Source organism: Sparus aurata, chromosome 19 (genome assembly GCF_900880675.1).
Source record: "Sparus aurata chromosome 19, fSpaAur1.1, whole genome shotgun sequence".
NCBI classification, from domain to species: domain Eukaryota; kingdom Metazoa; phylum Chordata; class Actinopteri; order Spariformes; family Sparidae; genus Sparus; species Sparus aurata.
In genome coordinates this window covers 20137338-20159967 of record NC_044205.1, presented here as the reverse complement: position 1 = coordinate 20159967, position 22630 = coordinate 20137338, and the positions used below count along the sequence as shown (strand labels likewise).

The 22630-nt window shown below is 40.1% G+C and overlaps 4 protein-coding genes and 1 non-coding gene across 7 annotated transcripts; 2 read left to right on the top strand and 3 right to left on the bottom strand.

The window, feature by feature from the left end:
* Positions 1–1194: 1194 nt before the first annotated feature.
* Positions 1195–7641, bottom strand: gimap4 (GTPase IMAP family member 4). 2 transcript variants are annotated; one of them, XM_030398885.1, is made up of 3 exons: positions 7490–7641; positions 5030–5797; positions 1195–4327 (listed from the first exon to the last, which is right to left on the bottom strand). In XM_030398885.1, the coding sequence occupies exons 1-3, from the start codon at positions 7518–7520 to the stop codon at positions 4323–4325; spliced, it is 804 nt and encodes a 267-aa protein (XP_030254745.1). In that variant the 5' UTR covers positions 7521–7641; the 3' UTR covers positions 1195–4322. The 2 variants fall into 2 exon arrangements, with proteins under 2 accessions (XP_030254745.1, XP_030254744.1); XM_030398884.1 differs by lacking the exon at positions 1195–4327 and having other exon boundaries at positions 5022–5797.
* A 646-nt stretch (positions 7642–8287) lies between these two features.
* On the bottom strand, positions 8288–11260 carry chmp4c (charged multivesicular body protein 4C). The gene is made up of 5 exons (XM_030399084.1): positions 10773–11260; positions 10097–10274; positions 9588–9696; positions 9300–9426; positions 8288–8805 (listed from the first exon to the last, which is right to left on the bottom strand). The coding sequence occupies exons 1-5, from the start codon at positions 10999–11001 to the stop codon at positions 8741–8743; spliced, it is 708 nt and encodes a 235-aa protein (XP_030254944.1). The 5' UTR covers positions 11002–11260; the 3' UTR covers positions 8288–8740.
* A 214-nt stretch (positions 11261–11474) lies between these two features.
* On the top strand, positions 11475–15247 carry zfand1 (zinc finger, AN1-type domain 1). The gene is made up of 8 exons (XM_030399082.1): positions 11475–11615; positions 12123–12165; positions 13014–13053; positions 13160–13287; positions 13445–13536; positions 13721–13839; positions 13942–14097; positions 14989–15247. The coding sequence occupies exons 1-8, from the start codon at positions 11561–11563 to the stop codon at positions 15163–15165; spliced, it is 810 nt and encodes a 269-aa protein (XP_030254942.1). The 5' UTR covers positions 11475–11560; the 3' UTR covers positions 15166–15247.
* Positions 15248–15409: 162 nt separating this feature from the next.
* Positions 15410–15482, bottom strand: trnar-ccg (transfer RNA arginine (anticodon CCG)). The gene has a single exon. It is a non-coding gene; the product is annotated as a tRNA-Arg (tRNA).
* Positions 15483–16001: 519 nt separating this feature from the next.
* Positions 16002–22332, top strand: maf1b (MAF1 homolog, negative regulator of RNA polymerase III b). Of its 2 annotated transcripts, none has more exons than XM_030397891.1 (8): positions 16002–16587; positions 16907–16991; positions 19927–20058; positions 20149–20311; positions 20423–20544; positions 20653–20772; positions 20976–21068; positions 21184–22332. In XM_030397891.1, exons 2-8 carry the CDS (start codon positions 16909–16911, stop codon positions 21206–21208), a joined length of 738 nt encoding a protein of 245 aa, XP_030253751.1. In that variant the 5' UTR covers positions 16002–16587; positions 16907–16908; the 3' UTR covers positions 21209–22332. The 2 variants fall into 2 exon arrangements, with proteins under 2 accessions (XP_030253751.1, XP_030253750.1); XM_030397890.1 differs by having other exon boundaries at positions 16003–16587; positions 16903–16991.
* The last annotated feature ends 298 nt before the right edge of the window (positions 22333–22630 follow it).

The following is a 22630-nucleotide window of genomic DNA, read 5'->3' as shown; positions in this document are numbered from 1 at the left end:
TTCTTTTTCCTTTTTTTTTTTTTTTTTACACAAGATTGGTTTAACAGCACAAAGGACAAAACCCGGAATTAAACTTCTGTGACGTCTACAGCTCAAGGAGAGAGTGATATAAACACAGGTCGCTGCATATTTTGCCTGTAAACAATAATAAGCAGGTAATTATCACATTACCCAGATCAAGTTAATGAATGTATTGTAGGCAAGGTCGCAGCAGTGCTGTGACTCATCATCTTTGAGGTTTTACTGCCTCCTAGTGGTCAAACTGCAGAACTGCGCTCTCTTTAAAGGAACAAAAACATGTGCGCTGCGTCACGTTTCAGTGATTCACTTCCTCTGAATTCCTACATTACAGAACAAATCTCATACTTTATGACAGCTGGGTATTTCCTTTCCCTTTACACAACAATACTGTATGTAGTTTCCTCATAATAGATTAGTTTGTAAGATGTGAGATGAGTTGAGTAATCAAACGTTAAGCAACTATTTTAACACTCTGTGGTTCCATCTGATTCTACTGGTGAGTAATGAAAATAGTAGTATCTTTTTAGTCGGATAAATAGACATCACCATGTGAGCTGTGAGGAATTATGATGATTTTTTAGACACTTTAAATACACTTAACAATTAGTTGACAATTCAAGAAAGGAATTTGATTTTAAAAAGGAAGCAAGCTGCAGCCGAGTGAGCTTCATAGCAGTCATATAAACTACTTTCTTGAAGTCACTGCCTCAAAACAAATCTTTTTATTTTTAATCTATTTATCTGCCAATTACTTTCACAATTACTCGATTAGACAAAGTCTATAAAAGGTAGCCCGAGACCAAGAATAATGAAGTAAGGCTGCAAGTCACAATTACTTTCCTCATTTTCTGATTAATGGATTGATGGTTTAGTCTACAAAAATGTGAAAAAGAGTGCAAAATGCTTATTTTGGACCGACTGCCCACAACCAAAAGACAAAAGACTCCTATCATATACTGCAAAGCAGCTAATCTTAACATTTAAGAAGCTCGAATCAGAATGGTTTGCTTAAAAAACGAAAATGAAACAACTAACTGATAATCAAAAAACCTAGTAATACATTTGCTATTGATTGGCTGATTGTTTAACGGACTTATCATTGCAGATGACACATAATCCAACAGATTAAAGAAGCACATTTCAGTAACACATTCCAACAAGTCTTCACTCGAGTTTGATCAAAATATACATTTTATTTGGAGGTATAAGAAAAACAGCACAGTGCAGCTCTTGTTAGAATAAAGCCATTCCATCTTTTAACAGGGACGTCTCCAGTAAATGGTGTCAGCCAGTGAAACACGGTGCAGGACCACAAAGAAGACGACTCTCCTTTCATTACATTCTCGACAGTAACTTGATTCACATGCTGTAACTAAATTACCATCACAAACACTGCTACAAAGGTGGGCTGTATTGGGTTGCATGCCTGCGTGTCCTCTGTATCGTGACCTCATTCTGTGACTTTGTTCAGTGCGTGTTTGGCATTTTGTCATAATTTTCAAGACACTTCCGTCTTTCTCTTTTAGATAATTCAGCTGTGACTGGGGGAAAACGTTGCCAAGTGGCATTAAACCAAATACAGTGTGAATCACAACAGTAGCAGTGTTTACGATCAGCAGAGTTAAAGTCCTTTTTCCACGCCATGTTTTCTCAAACCCGCTAATCTAAAGTAAAATACCATTTATATTGAGTCCTTTAGTGCACAAGAGGTCTGCGGCAGGCCTTTTTCCCGTCTCATATTTCTGTGTTAAATGTCAACATGGGGTGGAACAGTCACAGTGCGTGTCTACAGTTAACAGTGTTGAGTTTATAAACACAATCAAGCAAAAGACCAACAGATGTGCAGTATTTACAGCATAGAAGACTTTATGTCAGTTGTTTTAAATCAGGGCCTTGCTGGCGATTGCATTCTGCAGTTGAAAACAGGGTCAGATTTGGTTGCCAACTGATGTGGCTCATGAGGGCAAACGCCCGATTCATACCTTTGTTTCACAAGTTTACTAAAACTGAACGAGTAACAAGAAAAAGTGACAATAAAAATAATGTGTGATCTGCGGCAGAGGGACGTGTTCGAGGCAAAGATTCACTACTGTGTCCACCTGTTTGTGCTTCATGCCGCAAGGTCAGTGCAATAAACACAAGACACAAAACTGGGTCACACAACAACGATTAACTACAGTATGTTTCCATGTTATTTTCCAACACTACCTGAGCTATTAAAAGCCTATAGAAAAAAAAACGCGAGCGTCTGTCCAGAGCAGCTGACTCGAGTCTGTGAGGCTGAGAGGAGCTACATGAGCCGACTGAAGGCTTTTCCCTGGAGAATATCCCACTATGTCACTGAGCTCAGACTCAACGCTATCCAGCGATAGTATACTGTAACAAACAAAAAAAAGCTTGAGAGTCTCGTATAGCCTGCTGGAAGCCAAAGGCTAAACCCTTTTTCACCAAGATTCTTGTTTTTCTACTAACAAAAACTCAAGGGTGTCCGGTCGAGCAACTAAACACCAGACTGGAAAAATTTCTTTAACTTGACGACACCCAGGTCGACAGGTTGGTGTGGTCACAAATGTCCTGTGGCAGCTGTCACCACACCCCCAACAGTGATGTCACAGATTCCTGGATTACACCTGCACGTCAGAGAGTTTAAGTTATTCTTTAATGTCTTACAAAAAGGTTAGCTTAAACCTGTTTGTTTGCTAGCCAGCCTACTCCCGACTCCTATTCTTGGCACACTGCCTTGTTTGTTAACGCGTTACCGCTGCCAAATGTCTATCAGCGGACAAACACTAAACCTCCTTGCAGGTTACAAATCACTTTCGTGCATGTATTTCCTCATGAGCGTGCACCGAGCCCCCAGAAACAGCGGCAGGCTTTGAAGCCAGTTTTCGTAGTTGCCAAACCGTGTAACTACATCATCACGTGGCCAAAAATGTCTTTCCCTAAGATTACATCTTGAAAGAAGCATCTGTGAAATGGCGAATACATTTTTTATGTGTCACAAATGACTAATTTAGCAAGAAATTAGGTTTTGATTGGAAAGTCACACTGCTCAGATCTGTGACTGTTTACAATAATTCAGTGCTCTCTGAGAACTTACCAGCTGTCTTGGTGTGGGTTAATAGGACAGTGGAACTTTATAGGGAAGCACTTAAAGCATTTCAAGAGTGGTTTTATAGAGGAAACAACACAATGCCGACATCCTTGTGTACAGCCTTTCTAGTTTATTAGTCCCTCTCTTTATTCCCTAGAAATTGACTGACCTGCAACCTAAATTCATTCTCAGATTAATTGTAGTTCCACACGGGGTCTGAATCATTTCATCTACAAAGAGTTATATTGATTGATTTTACCTTAAAATGTCGATAAAAGCCAAAAATACCAATAACTGTCTCTAGCAAATCCCCTTTTTCCCAACAATCAGTCAAAAACTCCATTATATTTAGTTTACTATCAAAAATTGATAGTGGGGAGGCATGAACTACCGACTACTTTGGATCTTTGTGGATAAGTGAAATGACTATATCATTTATCAAAAAAGTCACTGATTGAACTGGGAGAAGATCTTTGCCTCGAACACATCCCTCTGCGACAAAGTGATACAAACATCTAAAAGATCAGTTTCAGGGCAACAAATTCATTCCACAGACAAAGATCAATAACTGCTCATGTGCTTTATAACTGTACACGGAGAGTAATAGACAACAAAACGTAAGAAGAGCATTTACAATTTGGTCACAACAAATGGGAATTGTTTTAAAAAGCAATTCCCTCAAAAGTCACTGACAGAATATTATAGTGATGATTTAATAGTGCAGTTCTGCCACTGGTATCCTCCATGACTAAAGACCATACAGGAGTGGTTACAAATGATAACAGATACCTGCGTAACAGCGTGTGCTTCCTTGTTTCAGATTAAATTCAATTTGTCCCTTCACAAATCTCTCAAAACACTCTTACAACCCACAGAACATCTCATGAGCTGAAGTTTAAAATAACATTCAATTTAAAACTGTGGGGGAATAAATCTTTAGACAGCATTAAAACAAAATAAAAAGGTCATTTATGTGTCAAAGGCCACCAATTTCATCACAGTGAGAAGATACTGCATCAAAAAGAACACACACAGCTACAACACACAGAAATATGTCTGATTGAAAAAATAAATAAAATGAATCACACTTTCTTGGACATTCAGTAACATTTCTGTCGTTTACCCCTCTTTCTTGTCAGGTAAGCAGCTTTGCCGTCAGCGCAGTGAGGCTCCGTTCGCTGTGGTTTCCTCGGCCATGAGTGTCTCATTAATCTAAAAGCAAACAGTGAGTTATTAATAAGGCGCCATTTTACATTAACACAAGCAGAAACTACTGTGATATCACCCTTATCATGTAGTTAGACAGGAATTATTTAGACATTGTTTTGTTTTCTTGGTTCGTCATAGAGGGGAATAACAAATTGACAAATCAGAGGACGTGTGTTGTGTCACTGTAATCTACACTTTAACACAAAGAAGCTGTAATATGATCAATATTTTTCTAATAATAATCAATTAAAGGTCCAGTGTGTAGGATTTAGAGTTACACTCCCCTATGGTGGCCACTAAATGGTGAAAGCCTGTCTCTAGAGCAAGTGTCCGTTTTGGGCTACAGTAGAAATGTGGCAGTGCAACATGATGGACCCGCTCTCTCTGTAGATGTAAGAGGCTCATTCTAAAGGCCTTTACATACTGCCGGTGTTTGTTTTTAATGTGATTAATTCACAAAAAAGAAGATAGGGAGTGAATCATAGTGACTGACCCACAAGGATTAATTGATAATAATAACTGAGTTCATCATTACAACAGACCCCTTTCATATAAGATGTTGTATAATCCACTGCTGACATAAAAATGTTTATTATAGCCACTTTGAGGTCTCCAATGAATTTCATAGGGTGTTTAATGAACATTTATGTCCTCCTGATGCTTCACTTTAACGTTCTTATGAGCTAAGATCAGTGCATCACTCACTGGCAAGCGGCTCCACCTCCATGGCTTTGGACAAACTCAGCCCAGAGTTCTGTTTGGGCCGTGCTCCCAGCTCTCGCACTTCCTTTGCTGAATTCTGGTTCTCATCCACGGGTTTCTTCTCTTTCTCCACCTCTTCTGGTTTGTAGAAGCCTCCCTCGTCTGCCACCAATTTGTCTACTCTCTCCAGCAGGCGTGCCACCTGGGGATGCTCCCCGAATATGCAGTTGTTTATAACAAAGTACCTTCGCTTACACTTCTCGAGCACCCACTGCAGCTCCTTTCCCTCCCTGCGAATGTACCTCTCGATTGAAATGTTCCTCAACACCTCTGCCCAGCTGAAAACCACAATCGTATGCTTCCACACACGCTCCCCAAAGAGACTCACGTGCTCCTCGATGCGGGCGCGGTCCACCTCTGTGAACATGCCCACGGGGATGACGAGCAGGAAGGCGTGTGGACCTGGAGGACAAAGAGATGCTCCCCTCACTAGCTCCTGCTTATATTCTTCAGGTGTATCCTGAGCAGAGAACCAGCCTGGAGTGTCCACCACAGTCACCTGACGCTCCTGCACCTCCGTCTGTCTCTTCACACAGAACTCAGCTGCTCGCTCCAAGCGAAACTCCTCCCGCCCTAAGATGGTGTTTCCGGTCAGGCTCTTCCCCGGCCACCTCCAGCCCAGCACCACCAGACGGACTTCCGGCAGGCGGATAGCCGCCTTGGCTGCTGCTATCGCCGCCTTCCTGGCTTCTTCTTCTGCTCCATCACCGCCTGTGGTCATCAAATTTATATTTTTTTATATTAGAATCAGTCATCATAGAGGTTGAAATGTTATACAATAATTGCGATTACTTTATTATCAATTACTGCTGGATATTTCCTCAATACCAGACCTCAATACAATTTCCACTTTAGTCCAATTAACAGTCCCTAACAAAAGATACAGTTTACTCTCATAGATGACTCAGGAAAATCCATAAATATTCACTTTTAAGGAACCGAAAAATGTTTCAGTTTCATTTTTGAACAAAAATGTCCTCAACTACATAAAACGTGAAACCTATACCTATATATACTTAATATATAGATACTTAATCTAGGTTATGTATTGTAGACAACTGCACTTGTTTCAGTTTCTAGAAGACGTTTCACCTCTCACCCAAAAGACTTCTTCAGTTCTAACTAACAGGAGAGGAGCTGGCAGGCTAAACTCTGTGTGGGGGTGTCCTTAAAGAGTCATTAAGGGCATACGTGCGCTCTGAGTTTCAGATTCGTTAGGTCCACTTCTGGGTTGTTGGTCTAACCTGGCTTCATGTGGGTTACTAAGGCTAGGTGAGCCCAGGTGTGAATGGTTGTTAAGCTGTCTGGGGAGGAAACTCAGTACTGCATTGCAGGTGGGTGATAAGCAATTAGGCCACCTCCTCCATTCAGACGGTCATTCCAGTTTGACACTGATGGATTCCTTTACTCCTCTCTTGACCTGAAGACTCTGCTATCCACTTACATCTGAAGGAGAAAACGCCTGCCAACTCCTCTCCAGTTCGTGAAAACTGAAGAAGCCTCTTGGATGAGAGGTGAAACGTCTTCAAGACACTGAAACAAGTCAAGTTGTCTACGATACAGCACCTGGATTTACCAGGACCTGGACGACTGAGAACCTTCATCAACATGTATCACTCAAGAGAGAAATTTCCACTAATTCTACTTTTCCAGGGTTGAGAGTGGTTGGTGGCTGATGGTATTGTGTTTGCCTTCCTCGTGTTTATATTTTTTTCTTCTATAACAACATCTTTAAAAATGTCCTAAGGGATTAATAATGAAAAATTCCAGCCATTGATTTGATGACTCACTGTCCAAATGACTGCTGAAAGCAGCTCAACTCAACTTGTTTTGGAGTTTATGCTATATTACAGTTGTCTTCCATTTAAAACTCATATCATCACTCATAATATAACTTAGCTTCATCAGTACACGAGTGACACAAACACAAGAAACCTTTGGTTCTTATTAAACACAGTCAATGTATATGTGTGATATGTTTGATATATGTTGTGAATGTAAAACTAATTTATATACAATTATGTACACATTACTGCTCAGAAACCCTAGTTTGCTTATTTCTATAGATACTAATATTGATAATAAAAACTTTCGTTAGTTAGCATCCAGTGCGAACGCGGCTTTTCAACGAAATAGCCACAAAATACTACTTAAGTTATAAACAAATATCAGCACAAGTAATGATTAATAAGACTGTAATAGCAACATAAAAGTCTTCTTAACATCAGAACTTCACGGCTACATGTGAAACGTGTCACATCCCGGTTTAGGAGGAAATGTTAGCTGTGCTAACTTCAGTTAGCGCTCATTTTAATAGCCGCGGAAACTCCCCGTGTTTGTTTGAGAACTCCTCAGTCAACAACATTAAACAGTCTTAAAAAGATGATAAAGTTACTGTCTCACCTGCCGTCTGACGTGGGGTTTTCTCTGCCATACTGAGTTTTATCCCTGGTCGAGGTTTCAATCAGGTGCTGTTTGTCTTTGGGAGGCTACTTCGAGGACTTCCTCCTACCTGATGTCAGAGCGACAAGCCCACCGGAGTGTAATGGCGTCGATTCCGGTCTAACCTTTCAAAATAAAGGCCCTGCAGAACGGAAGCGGTCAACTGAAATGTTTGAAAATGAAAAATGACTGGAATGAAATCTGGAAACCTGTAAGGTTAAGGAAGTAACTTTAAAAATGATTCATTATTCTAACCCAATCTATACTATTTTTACAGAGATAAAAAGGACGTTGATGTGGACTGCTTATGTCCCTAATTAAATAGAGTCATATCCCCATTCTTTTATTTTAAATATCTTTACCTTTACATTTATGCTGAATTTCCCTCTCATATGAACATGTAGTTTGGCAACTCTACTCACTTACCCAACGAATCAGTAATATCAGCTTAATCCTATCATTTGCAAAATTCTCAGAAACATCCTTATTTCTTTAAATTAAGCCAACAATACATCGATCCAAAATAATAGAAAAGCTATCAAATCATTGAACCCATGTACCCACATAGAATCTTGAACTGATTTATGACTTGTAGCTTGCTAATAATCATTTTTTCTTTTTATTGAAATGTCTTAAAAATTACAGGAATCACTTGAAACTTGTGTCTTGGCACAAAGGACAAACTATGATGTCTGTTTGTCTTGCAAAAACTCCATACATACAGAACAGCACATAAATATAGTAATTAAGACAATACTATTTGACAACACACAGAGAGCTTTTTTATTGTTGAATGTTGTTAAAGCAATATATTTACAATGCACCGTTAAAATCAGAATTTATTTACAGCTGTATAAAATATAGTAAAGTATCCTGTGTCATGTGTTCAAACATGACTTCATATCGTCCTTATGTCTTCATTAGTCCTTTTAAAGTAGTGCGCTATGTACAGGCTAAGAGAGAATTATTACAGCAAAGAAAGGAAAACAGAAAAAAGTTTTGTCAATACCTTCAATTAAAAAAACAACTTTAATTCCTCGTTAAATATAAACTGTAAAGTGTCATTACGAGCCAAGAGGCAAAAAGCTTATTCAAAAAATAATACAATGCTCTTCATTTTCCCTAAAACCTTCAAGATTAGTATAAAAAGAAAGAACTCTTCCTATATTTTTGGAGTGTTTGTTTTTCCAGACGAGAAGCTGCTTGGTGGAGCTAGATCGCCCACGATGCCAGCGCCTTCATGTCGTTGTCTTCTTCTTCCGCTCTTTTCTTGGTCGCTGTGGAAAAGAAAGAAGGAAATGGGAAACAATGAATGCTATTACAATATTATGAAATATTTATCAGGGTTAAGGCTGCCGCTAAGGATTCATGTTGTGACTGATAAAACTGTGTTTCCTGTTTAACTCTGTCACTGCCGCTATCAAATAAAAGCATCAAAATTTCCCTAAAACAATGAATAATATATATACACACACACACACCTTTGAAAATGATACATGGGCATAATTAGGTCAAAAATCATTACATTTTAATTCTCTTTATTTTTCTGTATATATTTACAAGTTATTTTTCATTATCTATATTTGTATAATTCTGTTAGTATTGCCTTGATTTTCAGGAGACTTCTCTGCATAAAGGATTTTACTGTCTGCACATGCTTTTGTTCACTTTAAATCCATGTATATCTGAATACATGTAGGTAAAAGTGTGTTTGTATGTGTGTGAATGTGGTCGCTGCTGATGCATCAGGTCCTCACAGCGTTGCACTTACATGCGCGCTGACTGGGCCGTGTTTTAGGCAGCCTGGAGCTGGGCACGCTGGGTAGTCCGCCCATTCTGTCCATGCTCTCCTCAAGCTCCGCCTCTTCCAGCTCCGCCAGCTCAGCCATCAGCTCATCCTAAGAAAACACACCGAGCACACAGAGTTTAGAGATCTTTCAGAGGCATTGTGTCCAGAAAGAAAACTACAGATTGATGGCTGATAGATAAAAAAGCAGTCAAAGAGAACGTGAATGCCACTAAAACTGATGTTGACATAGGTGGAATCAAAGGTATCAACCTCATCAAACTCGTCGCCGAAAGGTCTGGAGATAGCGTCGCTGATCTCACGGGCCACGTCCTGCTGCTCTGTGATATCAGCCATCAGATCATCTATCTTGTCGATGTCCCTGAAAAGAGACAAAAGAGGGATAAAAGATTAAACATCACTGTAAACTCAAGTTCAAACTTAGATTTTAAATGTTGTCCTCACTTTAAGAGGATTTCCCTTTAATTTTTTAATTTTAATTAATTTTGTCTAAATATATATTTCTGACAAAATGTAGTGAGCCAAAAACCCCAAAGGACAGGTTTGGATTTAGCAACGGCAGCACCCCAATGTGTAAATATTCCTGGTAATTGTGTCATACTTTAAAATGTACTGCCGTCACAAACTGTAGGGTCTCCTATTAAAATTATTCAATGCACTAAAACACAATCATGCCAGGACTTTTAGGGAAAAGATATCGATAGTACATCCAAACGCTTTTTACATAAGTAGATATAAAGCTCATAGTGCCGTGTTCTTACATGTTCTCGTGGACCTGCTTCATGGCCTTAGCAGCGAAGCCCATGTTCTTCAGGACCTCTGTGTTGGTGTGCGAGTTCTCCAGAGCTTCCCTCTGAAACTCGATGGTGGACAGCGTGCCATCGATCTGGGTGAGCTGCTGCTCCAAGCGCTTCTTCCTCTTCAGGGCCTGCAGGGCAGCTGAAACAGAAAGATTTCACACAGATGATCGCAAACTGTGGTTGAGAGCTAGGGCGTTTACAAATAACAGATACAAGATTCCTCCCTTTGTTTTTTTCTAGTGTGGTGATTCAACGAGCAATGCAGCACCTCAGGATTTCACTCGAGAGCAGACTGGACTCTTGTGAACTGATATAAACGTTAAGGTTTGATGACACAATCTTTAGTTTTGACTGTCAAATTACTGGTAACAAACCTGTTACACCTGTTGCCTTCAAAACAATCACTGCATCTTTTGGGGAAATATGTTGCTGAGAGTTTATGGGCCTCACTGTGCCTCAAAGTATTTTAACATAATTTAAACCTCCTTTTTTGATACTTTGAAAGGGTTTGATTGTGCTATTTCTCTTAAAACTTATCAAAGGTAAACCATCCTTAACTTTAAGGCCTTGAGGATATTCACTAAGGAAGTGCAGGTGCATAAACAGGCCTCTTTTCAGACCGAGACCAGAAACTCACCACGTTTGTTTTTGGTGCCATTCTTCTTGGCTATCATGAGTTCCTGCTCTATCCTCTTCTCCAGGTAGTCCTGTTTCTTGGTCAACATCTCCTCTGTCTCCCTCAGTTTGTGGATGGCCTCCTGTGGTGTCGGTCCCCCGCGCGACCGGTGGTGTTTGGACTTCGATGAGCTCGATGAACTCGAGCTCGAGCTCGAGCTCCCCTTGAACAGTTTCGAGATTTTGCTCATTTTTCCGCAGTTGTTTTCGGAGTTAACTGCGAAGGTGAGGACTTAAATAAAAGTAAAGGCCTTCGGGAGCTCTTCCAGGCTGCGTTGATATCCGTCCAACTCCACTGTGTTTCTACAGGCGGGTGTGTTTCGGGCAGATTTTCCAGCTCGACGGCTTCGTGCTTTCAATTCAAACCAGCCAGTGAATGCACCTTTCACCGCACCTTTCACCATTACCTGCGTGACGTAATGACACCTGACGCCCTCCCTCCCTTTTTTCGCACTGAGCTTTTTTCCGTCTCGGTTGAAGTTAAATATTAACATTTTTTCTTTTTTTTTTTTTTTTTATCGTGTGTTGAATAACATCAGATGTGTTTATTCAAAGGCGAAAAAATTCAATTATTAAATAAATGCAGCTTTATTCAACCTAAACAGTCAAGTAAACAATCTTGATGACTTTTTCATAAATAAACCGAGTGAAACTAAACAGTATAAAAGAAGAATAAAAGGTAACACAGTTGCGTGGCATCACTTCCGGGGTCAAAGTTCGTGTTGACATCCGCAGGCTCACGGCTAACTAATGGCTGAAATCGACATTGGGAAGCATTGCCAGATCGATTCCTGTAATCAAAAAGGTCAGTTTCACTTCTATTTCATTCGCAATAAACTGAAATATTGAAGTGTGACGTTATTCCAGTTTATTTGTTCGTATGAAACGCGCCGAGCGCCTCTTTAGCCCGTTAGCTAGCTAGCCGGCGTTAGCATGATTTGACTGTCAGGAACCGGTAGCTCTCAAGCTAACAGCTAACAAAACAGTTTATAATGTTCAGTTACTTCTACATATAATTAACAGTTTAGTATGTGCAACAAGTCATTGGGAAGAAGTTATTTTGGTCTCCCAAGTGACTCATTAGCAGCTTATAGTTTCTGCTCAGGCTCAAAGAAATTCAGATCAATGTTTCAATTTGGTGTCTACTCAAAGTATACTTATCATAAATACATTTCAGACCTCAAACCACTATGTTGTGCCTTTTAGAAAGATTTGAACAGAATCGGAAATCAATGTGGTGTCGGAGTCGTATAGTTTTTGTTGTGCTCAGCTCTGAGACTAACTCACTTTGTTCTCCACATTCTTCTGTTAGATTTCCTTCCATTTGTTTGTGATTGCTGCAGTGGGGTTTTCTGGTAAGAATTCATCATATACTCTCCAAAGTGAGAGCAATGGTTCATTTCCCTAACTCAAAGTAATAATGTAGTCATGCCACAAATGTGTACATACTCAACTTGAAGAAGGACAAGATTCTACTTTGTTTTAAAGAAATCATCGTCTCTAAAAGTAGTAGTTATTAGAATCTGTTACGATCAGCTAATTTTGGCTCATCACGGATAGATTGCTTTACTTTGATCTAATAGTGGTGTATATTCATGCAGCAAAGGTATGAGATTTTCACAGTATGATAACTATCTCAGAAAATATCGCAGTATATGGTGATATTTAAATGTTATTATAATAATCATCATGATTAGTTAGAACAATTCTGTAAAGGACGAAAACAGAAAGTTTTTATGTTTAAGAGTGCTTCATGATAATCACACCAAATCATACGTACCGACAGTAATGACATTTGTTAAAAAAAAAAAAACTTGTAATATTAACTAATTAGATTAAATACTGTATATAACCATATGTGCCGAGTATGATAACAGTAAGGTTTCATACCACGTTAGGAACGTTATATCGCTGCAACCCTTATGTACATAGTCATATTAAATAGTGTGTATGCCAGAGAGATTATTAACAATTTTATCGTTCAAACTTATCTATGTTCCGTACAACAAATGCAGTAAATGTAAGACGCCATATTACACAAAAAGTTTGTTTTTGTTTCTGTTCCTGATAAAATAAAATGATGTTGCACAACAATAGAAATAGTCCAATGAAGTACATCGTAAATGTGCTTTTATACCTTGACCTCACACTATTCCACTATATGTTTTATTACTGATTAAAGATTTACATTTGTCTCCTACAGCCTTGATCACAGAAGCAGAGAGGCCCATTCATGTCCAGAGGTACACTATGTTGTTGATTACATTTTACATAAATAAAGGTTACCACTGTTCCTCTGTTACTTATTTTCTGGTAATTTTGTTCTTATGTTCTTATATTTGTCTTCAGGAGCCAGTGAAAAGGGAATCCCGGACTGAAGGTGGCAGCACAAGCTATCCATGTTCATTTCAAGACTGCAAGGGGAAAGAATTGCTGCCAGTAATCTGTCCGCAGTGTGAAAAACATTTCTGTTTGGCGTATGTTACCAGTTTTTTCTATCTTTCAGTAACCTTTATATAAAACAACATAACTTGTGTTGAAGTGTAGAGTGCATTCTAGCTCATAGACTTCATTTATCTCTAACGGGTGAACTGAAACTGAAAGTTTAATTTTTATTTTGTTCTCGCCTTACAGCCATCGTCATCAAGATGATCACAAGTGTGAGAAGTTGGAGGTCCAAAAGCCTCGAATGGCAGCCACAAAAGAGCTGGTGCAAAAGATTGTTGGTTAGTTACAACTTCTTTAGTATCTTGACAAGTTCCTAACAGACGTGAGAATTACCTGTGTCATTTCTTAGTTGTCCAAATGGGATCAGTGTTAAACCAAATGCTCTCATCTTTGCCATGTGTAATGTATTCCTCAACTTACTTACATTTGGAGTGTTTGTGTTGCTGTCTTGTGACTATACAGAGTCAAAGAATGTAACCAAAAGTAAAGGACGCAGAGGAGCAAAGAACAGTGCGACTGCAGCAAAGGTAGCATTAATGAAACTGAAGCTGCATGCTGCAGGAGACAAGGGCCTACCACAGGTAAAAATCATAGCTGTCTTGATTATATTAATAGAGAGTAATGTGGAATTAACATAATTATTTGCCCAACTGACCATTTCCTCTCCTGTTTTGGCTTTCCAGACAGAAAGAACTTATTTTCAGGTGTATCTTCCTAAAGAATCCAAAGACTCGAGCCAACCCATGTTCTTCTGTTCCAAATGGAGTGTGGGCAAAGTGGTGGATTATGCAGCGTCTTTAGCAAGCCTCAAGAACAACAATAACATCCTGACAGCAAAGGTAGCAGATGGCAGGAGTAGTCATCAATAATCACAAGAAATTTTACACCACTACCACTAAATGACTGATCTGCTTCCTCCGCCTCGCAGCCTCGTTTCATGTCTGTTGAACAAATTCTTCTTGTTTTCTTTGTAACTTTCACTTTTTAAAGTATAGTTAAAAAAAAAAAGAGGACGTGACATGCAGGTGTTAGTGTTACACATTTCCTGCCCACAGTATGTGCCAGCAGTGACAGAGAATTCTGTTTACAGGAAGTTTACAGGAAGCTGTGCTGCATTTAAATTTTTTTTTATCAGCTGGGTGACAGTTGTGAGCATAAATCCCAAATAATGTTACAGTACATTAATTTTTTCTTCTGACGACTAATTTCCCTGATATTTGAGATAGTCTAAAAGTAAGAAAAGACTCAGAAAACATTCAAACTTTAGCACAATTTAATCTATCAAGTTAAACATTGTCCTAAAAAATATTGTATAGCAATAATTGCTGTGTAGACGCGACAGTTGACCAGTGTTGACCAAGAAGCCATGACGTTTCAGTCTATATGTAATTTTTATGTTTACGTTACCCAAATAAAGTTGAATTGACTTGTATTTCTGCTGGCGAGGGTAGCACTGTTTAATTGACAAGTCAGCTAATCGTGCACATCTCAGCATGGAGGCTTTAGTGATGCTTTAGTTGGGTTCATCACAAAATAGACATTTTCTCTCATTCAAAACTTATTAAACCACTGTTTCCATTTCGATTATCTATATATTTGAACATAAAATGCCTCAATATTTAATATATTTTCAAATTTAACAGGCCAAACGTAATTAAACTAAAAACTTAAATTAAACCCTAAACCCCTGAGTAGACCCTAACAGTGTGCTCTCTGCTATCCATTCGCAGAAGCTGCGGTTGTGTCACCCTCAGACAGGCGAAGCTTTCAGGATGGATGACACCCTGCTCTCGCTGCTGGCCCACCCTGAAACTCCCCTCTACAATGGGGGTAATGTGATCCTGGAGTACCTGGATAATGAGTGCACAAGCCTCGAGGATGTTTCTGACTACATTACACAGAGCTGACAGACAAACACCAACCAAGCCTGAGTGTTTCCTGTGTGCCATTTGTATTTCTGTCAATAAAATGCTATATTGACATTTCTAACTTTTGGTGTGTTGTTTTGTTGTAACTGTCAGGTTATTAAAAGAAGAAGCATGCAGTGTATTTAAATCACATTACATGCAAGTGATATACTGTTGACAATTTCAGAAATTACTAGTATGATATTGCAGCAGTATAATTCACGTTATCTGACGTGAGGTTTTACGACCCAGGTGGGACTTGAACCCACAATCCCCAGCTCCGGAGGCTGATGCCTTATCCATTAGGCCACTGGGCCAATTAAAACACAAGAATATACAGTTTAAACTTCAATTTCAGCGATTTTTTTGAGTAGTTAATTCTGTAAAGCTTTATTAAATTAATTTTATTTACTGAGCTCATTATGCTGATGCTGCATGCTTGAGGCGTAGTCTTCTCTGTCAGCAAATGTAGCAATCTGAACTAAATTTTTTGCAGAGTCAAACTAAGATTACATGCATTTATACGTCTTAATACGTATTTCTAAAGGTTTAGAGTGACTCCTTCTAAACCATTTCCCATAGTAGATGAATTCTGAACATTAGTAGCCTCAAGATATAAGCAAACAGCGATGAATTTGCGATTCTTGTCTCAGCAGTTGCTGCTGAGAGATAACGAGCCCAGTCAAGATATTTGACACAGTTCCAACCTAGGGATTGACCGAGCAACGTTTAACCAATCACATTAGCTGTCACTTACATAGACAAGAGGGACATCCAATCGGGAGAGAGCTTGGATAAAACTGGGCGTGCGCGTCTCTGGAGCGTATATAACTGAAAAGGGGCTGGGCTTCACAGCACAGAAGAGTCCGTTGTTTTGACGAGAATAGATGTGTTGTTGAGGTAATCGACGATTTGCAGAAAAACCTTGAGCCACCTCGGTGAATTATTAAGCTCGGTAGCTCGTTAGCTGCTACTTCTCGGATCGAGTCGCTTAGAAACGGGCGACTTGATTTAGCCACACGAGCCTCTTTGTAAAATCAGGTCGAAAGGGATGCCGCTGCAGACAGACTCCGACGGACGCCAACAGTCTTTGGATTTAATCTCATCGCATTTAATCGGGAAGAGCAGCTTTTCTATAAATTTAAAAGGCCTCAGAATAACTCATTCTCGACCGAGTGCTTTTGTAAGATGCTTAAGCTCGAGTGCGAATTAAAGAAGCCCAGCTGTGAATTGACAGAAGAGGGGAGCGCTAATAGTCAGTGAGCTAGCCGTTAGCTACCGTTAGCTGGACAACAACAAAGCGGGGGTCGTTAATCTTTTTGCTTCTGCGAGCGAGCGGTTCGGTTCCGAGGACGAGTTTCTGCAGCCGACGGCTTGCCTATTAAACCCGCTGTTTTCTGCCTGCGTTGGAAATAAAGCTCGGTAAGTGATTTCTTGTGCAATAACCAAACCAGGAAGACGATTTGTCAACTTGGACTGAACATGGTGGGGGAGGGGCAGTGGTACACAGAAGGAGGAAATTGTGATTTGACCTAAATTCTGCCCTCACGGGGCGCTGTAGCTCCACCATGCTAATTATTTATTAAATTAGCGTTTATTTAAAATTTGCTGTTAAGAGACGCTGAGCAGATTTCAGTTTAAAATTGTCGTTACATTGGTAACGATACACGTCTGTTTTCTGTATGTAAACAACATTCTGATAGAGTGTGACATTTAACGTTGGTTTTCTTTTCTCAGACAGCCATGAAACTGTTGGAAAACTCCAGCTTTGAAGCCCTCAGCTCCCGGCTGTGTGTTGAAACGGGAGAGTCTCGCATCCTTGGCAGGTAAGAGTCACGCTGGCCTCAGCAACATGAACACCTGAGCCCACTGCTGTCACGTATATTGTTACACCTTTAATGGTGCACCATGTTGTTTGGGGAAAGAGATATGATCAGACGAGAAAGATCTTCATTGATTTCATTCCTAAACAAATTAAATAAACAATGACTGGATAAACAAATTGATCTTAAAGGACAACACACTTCCACGCTGTTTTGCTCTGTTTATATATGTTTTATAGTTACCCATTTTATTGAAGAACAAACATTTTTCTATATCAGACTTCATGGGCTGAATTATTAGAAATCGGGTAACTTCAGCTGTACTTCATTTGTTTTTGCAGAGCAGACATGCTTGTATGTTGTGCTGCAACTAGTATCTTTATTCAGCATTTTCAAAAAACAAATGGTTGTTATCTATCTATCTCAACAGTGATATTACTGAACTTTAAAACCCGGACGCACATCTTTTTAGTGTGAAAACAAGTTCATTCTGCACAGTTAAAGGAGGAATTACTGGTGGTACCTTCATCTCCCCGTATTCTTTTTTTTTTTTATTATTGGAATCTGCAGTATTAACACAACCTTTTTGTTCTTGGGAAAGTGAAGACACAGGATATGTCACTCTTTTTCCACCCAAGAAACTCCAGTCTTGTCTGCCATATCCAGTCTTATAAATCTAACCCTAATCTTAACTTCTTCTCAGTTGAAAAATGTTCCCTGCTCATCACTTTTAAAGAGTAACACATTGACAGTCCACCTTAAACTTAAAACATTAAATTCAGACAGACAAGTCATGTGAGACACCAGGTCCTAAGCTGCGTTACAAGTCTATAATTTCAAAGTCAAAGTTATTTATTTATATCTGGAGTCAAGTTGCAAAACACACCCCATTAGCCCTGGGAAGATCTTGAGGTGATATTGTGCAAATATCTTTACTGCTTCTGTTTGAGCAATGTCTGAACAAGAGCATAAACGCAACTGTAAAACTTCAGATGAGTTTATCACAAAGTAAGAGAAAGTAAAAGTCCATTGAGTGCTGAGCATTTGAGGTTTCCCTGAAGTTTCCCAGAAAACATCTTGTCTAGTAGGATGTCATCATCAGTGTATAAAAGGAGTGGCTGGTCCAAAGATCGCTGTCACTGCTTGTAAACGGGGTAGTGGAACAAACGAGTATCTACATGTTATACAATAATGTGATAACAGACTGCTCAACTAAAAGCCTACTTCTGCAGCTGACACAAAGTTAATAGCTAACTTGCCCCGCAGGTTTTCAACTTAGAAACTAGAAACTCTACAGTGTGTTTTTGGGTTATGCAAGGACGTCCAGTGACAGTGTAGTTACATAAAGGGCAGTGGGTTGTGGAGATATGCGGTGCGAGAGCAGAGTTTTTCAGTGTGGGCGGTGAAACCGAGCTTCTGCACTGTTTGTGACCCAGAGTGACGCACAGCACGGTGTCCTCTCACACCACCACTCTGTGTCTATTTCTGAGGCTGTTGTGAAGTGCGGCATGTACGTGCGCTGATAAACACATACAGCAGTACAGCATGATAGCCGAGTGCTGCCAGAGCTGCCAAGGCTGCTGGTGTTTAGGCTGCTTAGTGGATTAGTGAAGCAGCCCATCAGAGCAGCAGGATGTGTGAACCGCAGACTAAAAATGCACCCGCAAACTGAGCTCTTTTTAACATGGAGGAAGTGATTTTGAATAACATAAAATGGTGATTATCAACTTTTATTTTATGTACAAAGTAGCTTTAGATTTGGGTTTGCTAAAGCATTTCAAACCATATGATGAATAATGCAACAAACCAGCAGATCAGTAAATCATAAAAATAGCATAGCATAACATGTGCAACAATAAATATATTGCAAGGTAGCAGATGCACAACAAAATATAATATGCATGATGGTTGAATTACCTCAGATATGTGACATACAGCCAGCCCAATACCAGCCTGTTACTTATTTTGCTGAAAATTATAGTCTCTCCAAGAACTATTTGGACTTTTTGTGTTTCTGAAATGTGGCTAGCTTGAATGAATATTTTCAAAAAAAAAGTTTTCATTATCTGAACATATTTTGGACATGACCGAAGTGCATATTTGTACTTCAGTCACAAGATGCGTAGGGTTAAGGGTAGATATAATCAGATATAATCTAATTATGTTTGAATACATTTAAAACACATACAGATGTAAGGAAGCTGTGGTTAGAGTTGTGTACAGGTGGTAACAGAGTTGGATTCTGTGGGAGCTTCTATCTTTTCGTGTTGATAATCCTCGCTCGGCTCCAGTGTCTGCTGTGTCATCTGGTTACCCGCAGTGTTTGGTCGGCAGGTCAGCTGTGTTGTGATGGAAAACCGGGCCAGCTATTTCCACCGCGGTGTCCACTGCCTCAGACTGTCTCTATAATTAGGCTGACATGGCCAGCGAGGGTCTGAGTAGTATATCTTAAGTCGCACAGCCTTTTTGCTCTTGCATAACCTCGAGGTGGGAGGGAGCAAAATAAACAACCTCACACCCGTCTGCTTCACTCGCATATCTGTGTACAGTTGTCTGACCCAGAAACATTAAAGAGCACTGTGGAAACTTAAAGCTGCAGAAAGTGCACACTTCGCTAAAGGAGTTATTTTAGGAGCTGAATTGAAACAAAAAAGTTTAGTCTGCATCACAGTTAGTTCTCTTATAAGATGATGTCCTGTAGTGTTTATTTTTATTTTGTATCAGTAAATTGAGGGCTAAAATTGGTTTATGTCCTTCATGATTTTGATTCAACGCATTAAAATACCCTGAAGTGCCCCAAATGTGTTGTGTAATGCCCTGTGTAAGCCTAATGGGTCATTAAAGTGATTTTAAGGGATTAGCAAAACAACCTGAACCTCCTCCATTATGTTCACAGCACATGAATCTCGGTCACAGTATTATTTTTTTTGCCCTGCAGGATCGAGAGCTACTCTTGTAAGATGGCAGGCGACGACAAACATATGTTCAAGCAGTTCTGCCAGGAGGGGGAGCCACACGTCCTGGAGGCCCTCTCTCCCCCTCAGTCCACCAGCGCCACCAGCCCCTCACAGTGAGTACTGCAGTCCAGTCTCAAATTAGGAGAGATAATGAAGCATTTTCTTTTTTTTTTTAATATCCCTCTCTGTGTTTTGACCTCCAGGCTGGGGAAGAGCAGCGAGGATGGGGAGAACCCTCTGAGTGACAAGTGTTGCAGGAAGACTCTTTTCTACCTCATCACGACGCTCAACGAGTCCTTCAGGCCGGACTATGACTTCAGCGCGGCGCGGGCCCACGAGTTCAGCCGAGAGCCCAGCCTCAACTGGGTGAGTGTGCCGCTCGGTGGCTGGCCTCGGAGGAACAGCAGATGGTTTTGATGTCACAGATGAACGAAAAAGGCTGTGTGGAGTAATAATTGAACTGTGGTTTCCCTGCAGGTGGCTAATGCAGTAAACGGCAGCTTGTTCTCAGCTGTGGGCGAGGAGTTCAACTCAGTGGGGCCCGAGCTGTGGAACGCCATCGACCAAGAGATCAACCTGCAGGGCTGTGACATTTACAGGTAGGTGACACATGCACTTCTTTTTAGTGATTTATACTCCTGGAAATCCTTTTTGATGTGGAGCCGAGCTATTTTTAAGCTTAATGTTTTTTTAATATTTGTTCTCAGCTACAACCCTGATCTGGACTCAGACCCTTTCGGCGAAGAGGGGAGCCTGTGGTCCTTCAACTACTTCTTCTACAACAAGAAACTGAAGAGGATTGTTTTCTTCACGTGTCGCTCAGTCAGGTCAGTGCAGATACGTTTTACCAGGGGTACGCAAATTGTCCTGTATCTTAATATGTAACTTACCACAACAGCAACTCATCAGATAAAATCAGTTAGAATCATGCATACACAGAAATATTGGAATGAGCTAACAGCTGTATACCAGTTTTTAAAAAGATTTCAAAAAAGTTGTCTGATCACCTGTGGATCTGTCACTCCTGCAGCGTGTTGAGCGGTTATGGTCGCGACTGTCTGGACAACGAGCTGGACATGGAGCTGGAGGACGAGGAGGAGATGGACGGCTTCACTGAGGACAGGTTAGACTCATTATCATCCTCTGCTTTTCTTTAGTAGACAACATTAAGGTGAATGGATTTGGCTCAGATTCATTTAAATGTTTAACATCTATATATTTGTCTTTTCTCGTCGCAGGTTCCCCAGAGCTCTGTGCGTGTGAACTCCCCCGACGGACACGCCCCGGCCAAAGAATATCTCGGCTTTCCCTCTTCTCCTCCTGTTCATCACCCTCATGTCCTTTTTTCTTCTTTTGGTTTGATTTAATTTTGTGGATTTTGCTGCATCATCCAAAGCCATTCTCACACATTATACCCCTCGTGCATGTTTGACGGCTTCTCTTCTGCTGGCAGTGAACTGTGAACCGCGAGGCGGCGGACATTTTGTTGAGAACCCCGCGGTGACTTTAAGCTCGTTCATTCTCCAGTATGATTTTGAATTTTTTGTTTTTGTTGATCCGAACAAGCACACATAGACACACACAAAGCTTTTCTACACCGCCACTTTTCCAAAGAGACCACTTCACGGACGCTTGATAAGATGAAGGTCTTGTTATTGGATTGAGTGGCCCAACAAAGACTGCACGTGGTGTCGAAAAGGAGTCCAGATAACACCAGCATCAATGAGAAACTGACACAGATTCCTGATAAGCAAGGGAAGGGGCTGAGCTGGGTCGAGACTGACTCGCTGATCAGCTGACGACTCATCTGTTCATCATTGTTCGCCGTTTGTTCGTGTGTTGCTTTGACAGTGACGTTACTGTGAGGATGTTTTTAGCACTGAGTTCTGCACCTGCATCTCTAACTGACTCTTGTATTATTGAATCGTATTACTGCGAACGCTCGTCTGTACTTTAGACAGTAGGGCATTGCCAAGGAAACTGTTGGCACACCTGGGTTGCAGCTTAGAAAAACATATCAGCTTGTAACAGGCGTCCCATTGTTTTCTATCAGTCCATTCTCCTGCTCCATGACTCATTGTATGTGCTGTGTTTTTTACTGTCCCTTCCCTCTAACCCGTTTCTATTTCTAAATGTCAGTCTTGCCGTTGTCTTTCTTTGCTCATTACCTCAGTGCAAAGCTTCATTGAAAAGTGAATGTATAGTAAAGTTTAGAGGATAAACGATACAGAAAAGTGGCCGATATGTTTTACATTATTTTTTAGAAGAAGCTCCTCTTGACGTTCCTTTCAGGTGGGTAGGAGTTCTGTGACTTTTCTTGACCGCTCTGTGCTTCGTTTAATTGGCCCATATATTGCAGATGTGAATAAACTGGTGTTTGAATCAGACTTGGGTTGGTTCTTCTGTCAAAACGGTAATTGACTAGTTTGTCTGCAAGTCAGGTTTTACATTTGCAGTGAAAGGGAAAATCTTGGCATCAAAATTTAAATTAAGTACTGTATTTAAACACATTTGAGGTGCTTTACTGGTATTTTCTATATATTTTCTGCCCCTTAATACTTTCTTTCCACTACATGTATTAATTCACTAGCTTCTTTAGTTTCTACTTTCTACTTCCCTCTCAGAGAGTAGTTAGTAAAATTCTAAATGGTGAAAAAGTAGCAGAATATAGAAATACAAGTACAT

Excerpts from the sequence above, each read along its gene's own strand:
- gimap4 (XM_030398884.1), bottom strand. The coding sequence starts at position 7,520 with ATGGCAGAGAAAACCCCACGTCAGACGGCAG. Across the intron at positions 5,798-7,489 it reads AACCCCACGTCAGACGGCAG|GCGGTGATGGAGCAGAAGAA; the intron begins GTGAGACAGTAA and ends TGATGACCACAG.
- chmp4c (XM_030399084.1), bottom strand. The coding sequence starts at position 11,001 with ATGAGCAAAATCTCGAAACTGTTCAAGGGGAGCTCGAGCTCGAGCTCG. Across the intron at positions 10,275-10,772 it reads TGGCACCAAAAACAAACGTG|CTGCCCTGCAGGCCCTGAAG; the intron begins GTGAGTTTCTGG and ends TTTCTGTTTCAG. Across the intron at positions 9,427-9,587 it reads TCGGCGACGAGTTTGATGAG|GATGAGCTGATGGCTGAGCT; the intron begins GTTGATACCTTT and ends GTGTTTTCTTAG.
- zfand1 (XM_030399082.1), top strand. The coding sequence starts at position 11,561 with ATGGCTGAAATCGACATTGGGAAGCATTGCCAGATCGATTCCTGTAAT. Across the intron at positions 12,166-13,013 it reads TGCTGCAGTGGGGTTTTCTG|CCTTGATCACAGAAGCAGAG; the intron begins GTAAGAATTCAT and ends TGTCTCCTACAG. Across the intron at positions 13,054-13,159 it reads AGGCCCATTCATGTCCAGAG|GAGCCAGTGAAAAGGGAATC; the intron begins GTACACTATGTT and ends ATTTGTCTTCAG.
- maf1b (XM_030397891.1), top strand. The coding sequence starts at position 16,909 with ATGAAACTGTTGGAAAACTCCAGCTTTGAAGCCCTCAGCTCCCGGCTG. Across the intron at positions 20,059-20,148 it reads AGCGCCACCAGCCCCTCACA|GCTGGGGAAGAGCAGCGAGG; the intron begins GTGAGTACTGCA and ends TTTGACCTCCAG. Across the intron at positions 20,773-20,975 it reads TTCACGTGTCGCTCAGTCAG|CGTGTTGAGCGGTTATGGTC; the intron begins GTCAGTGCAGAT and ends TCACTCCTGCAG.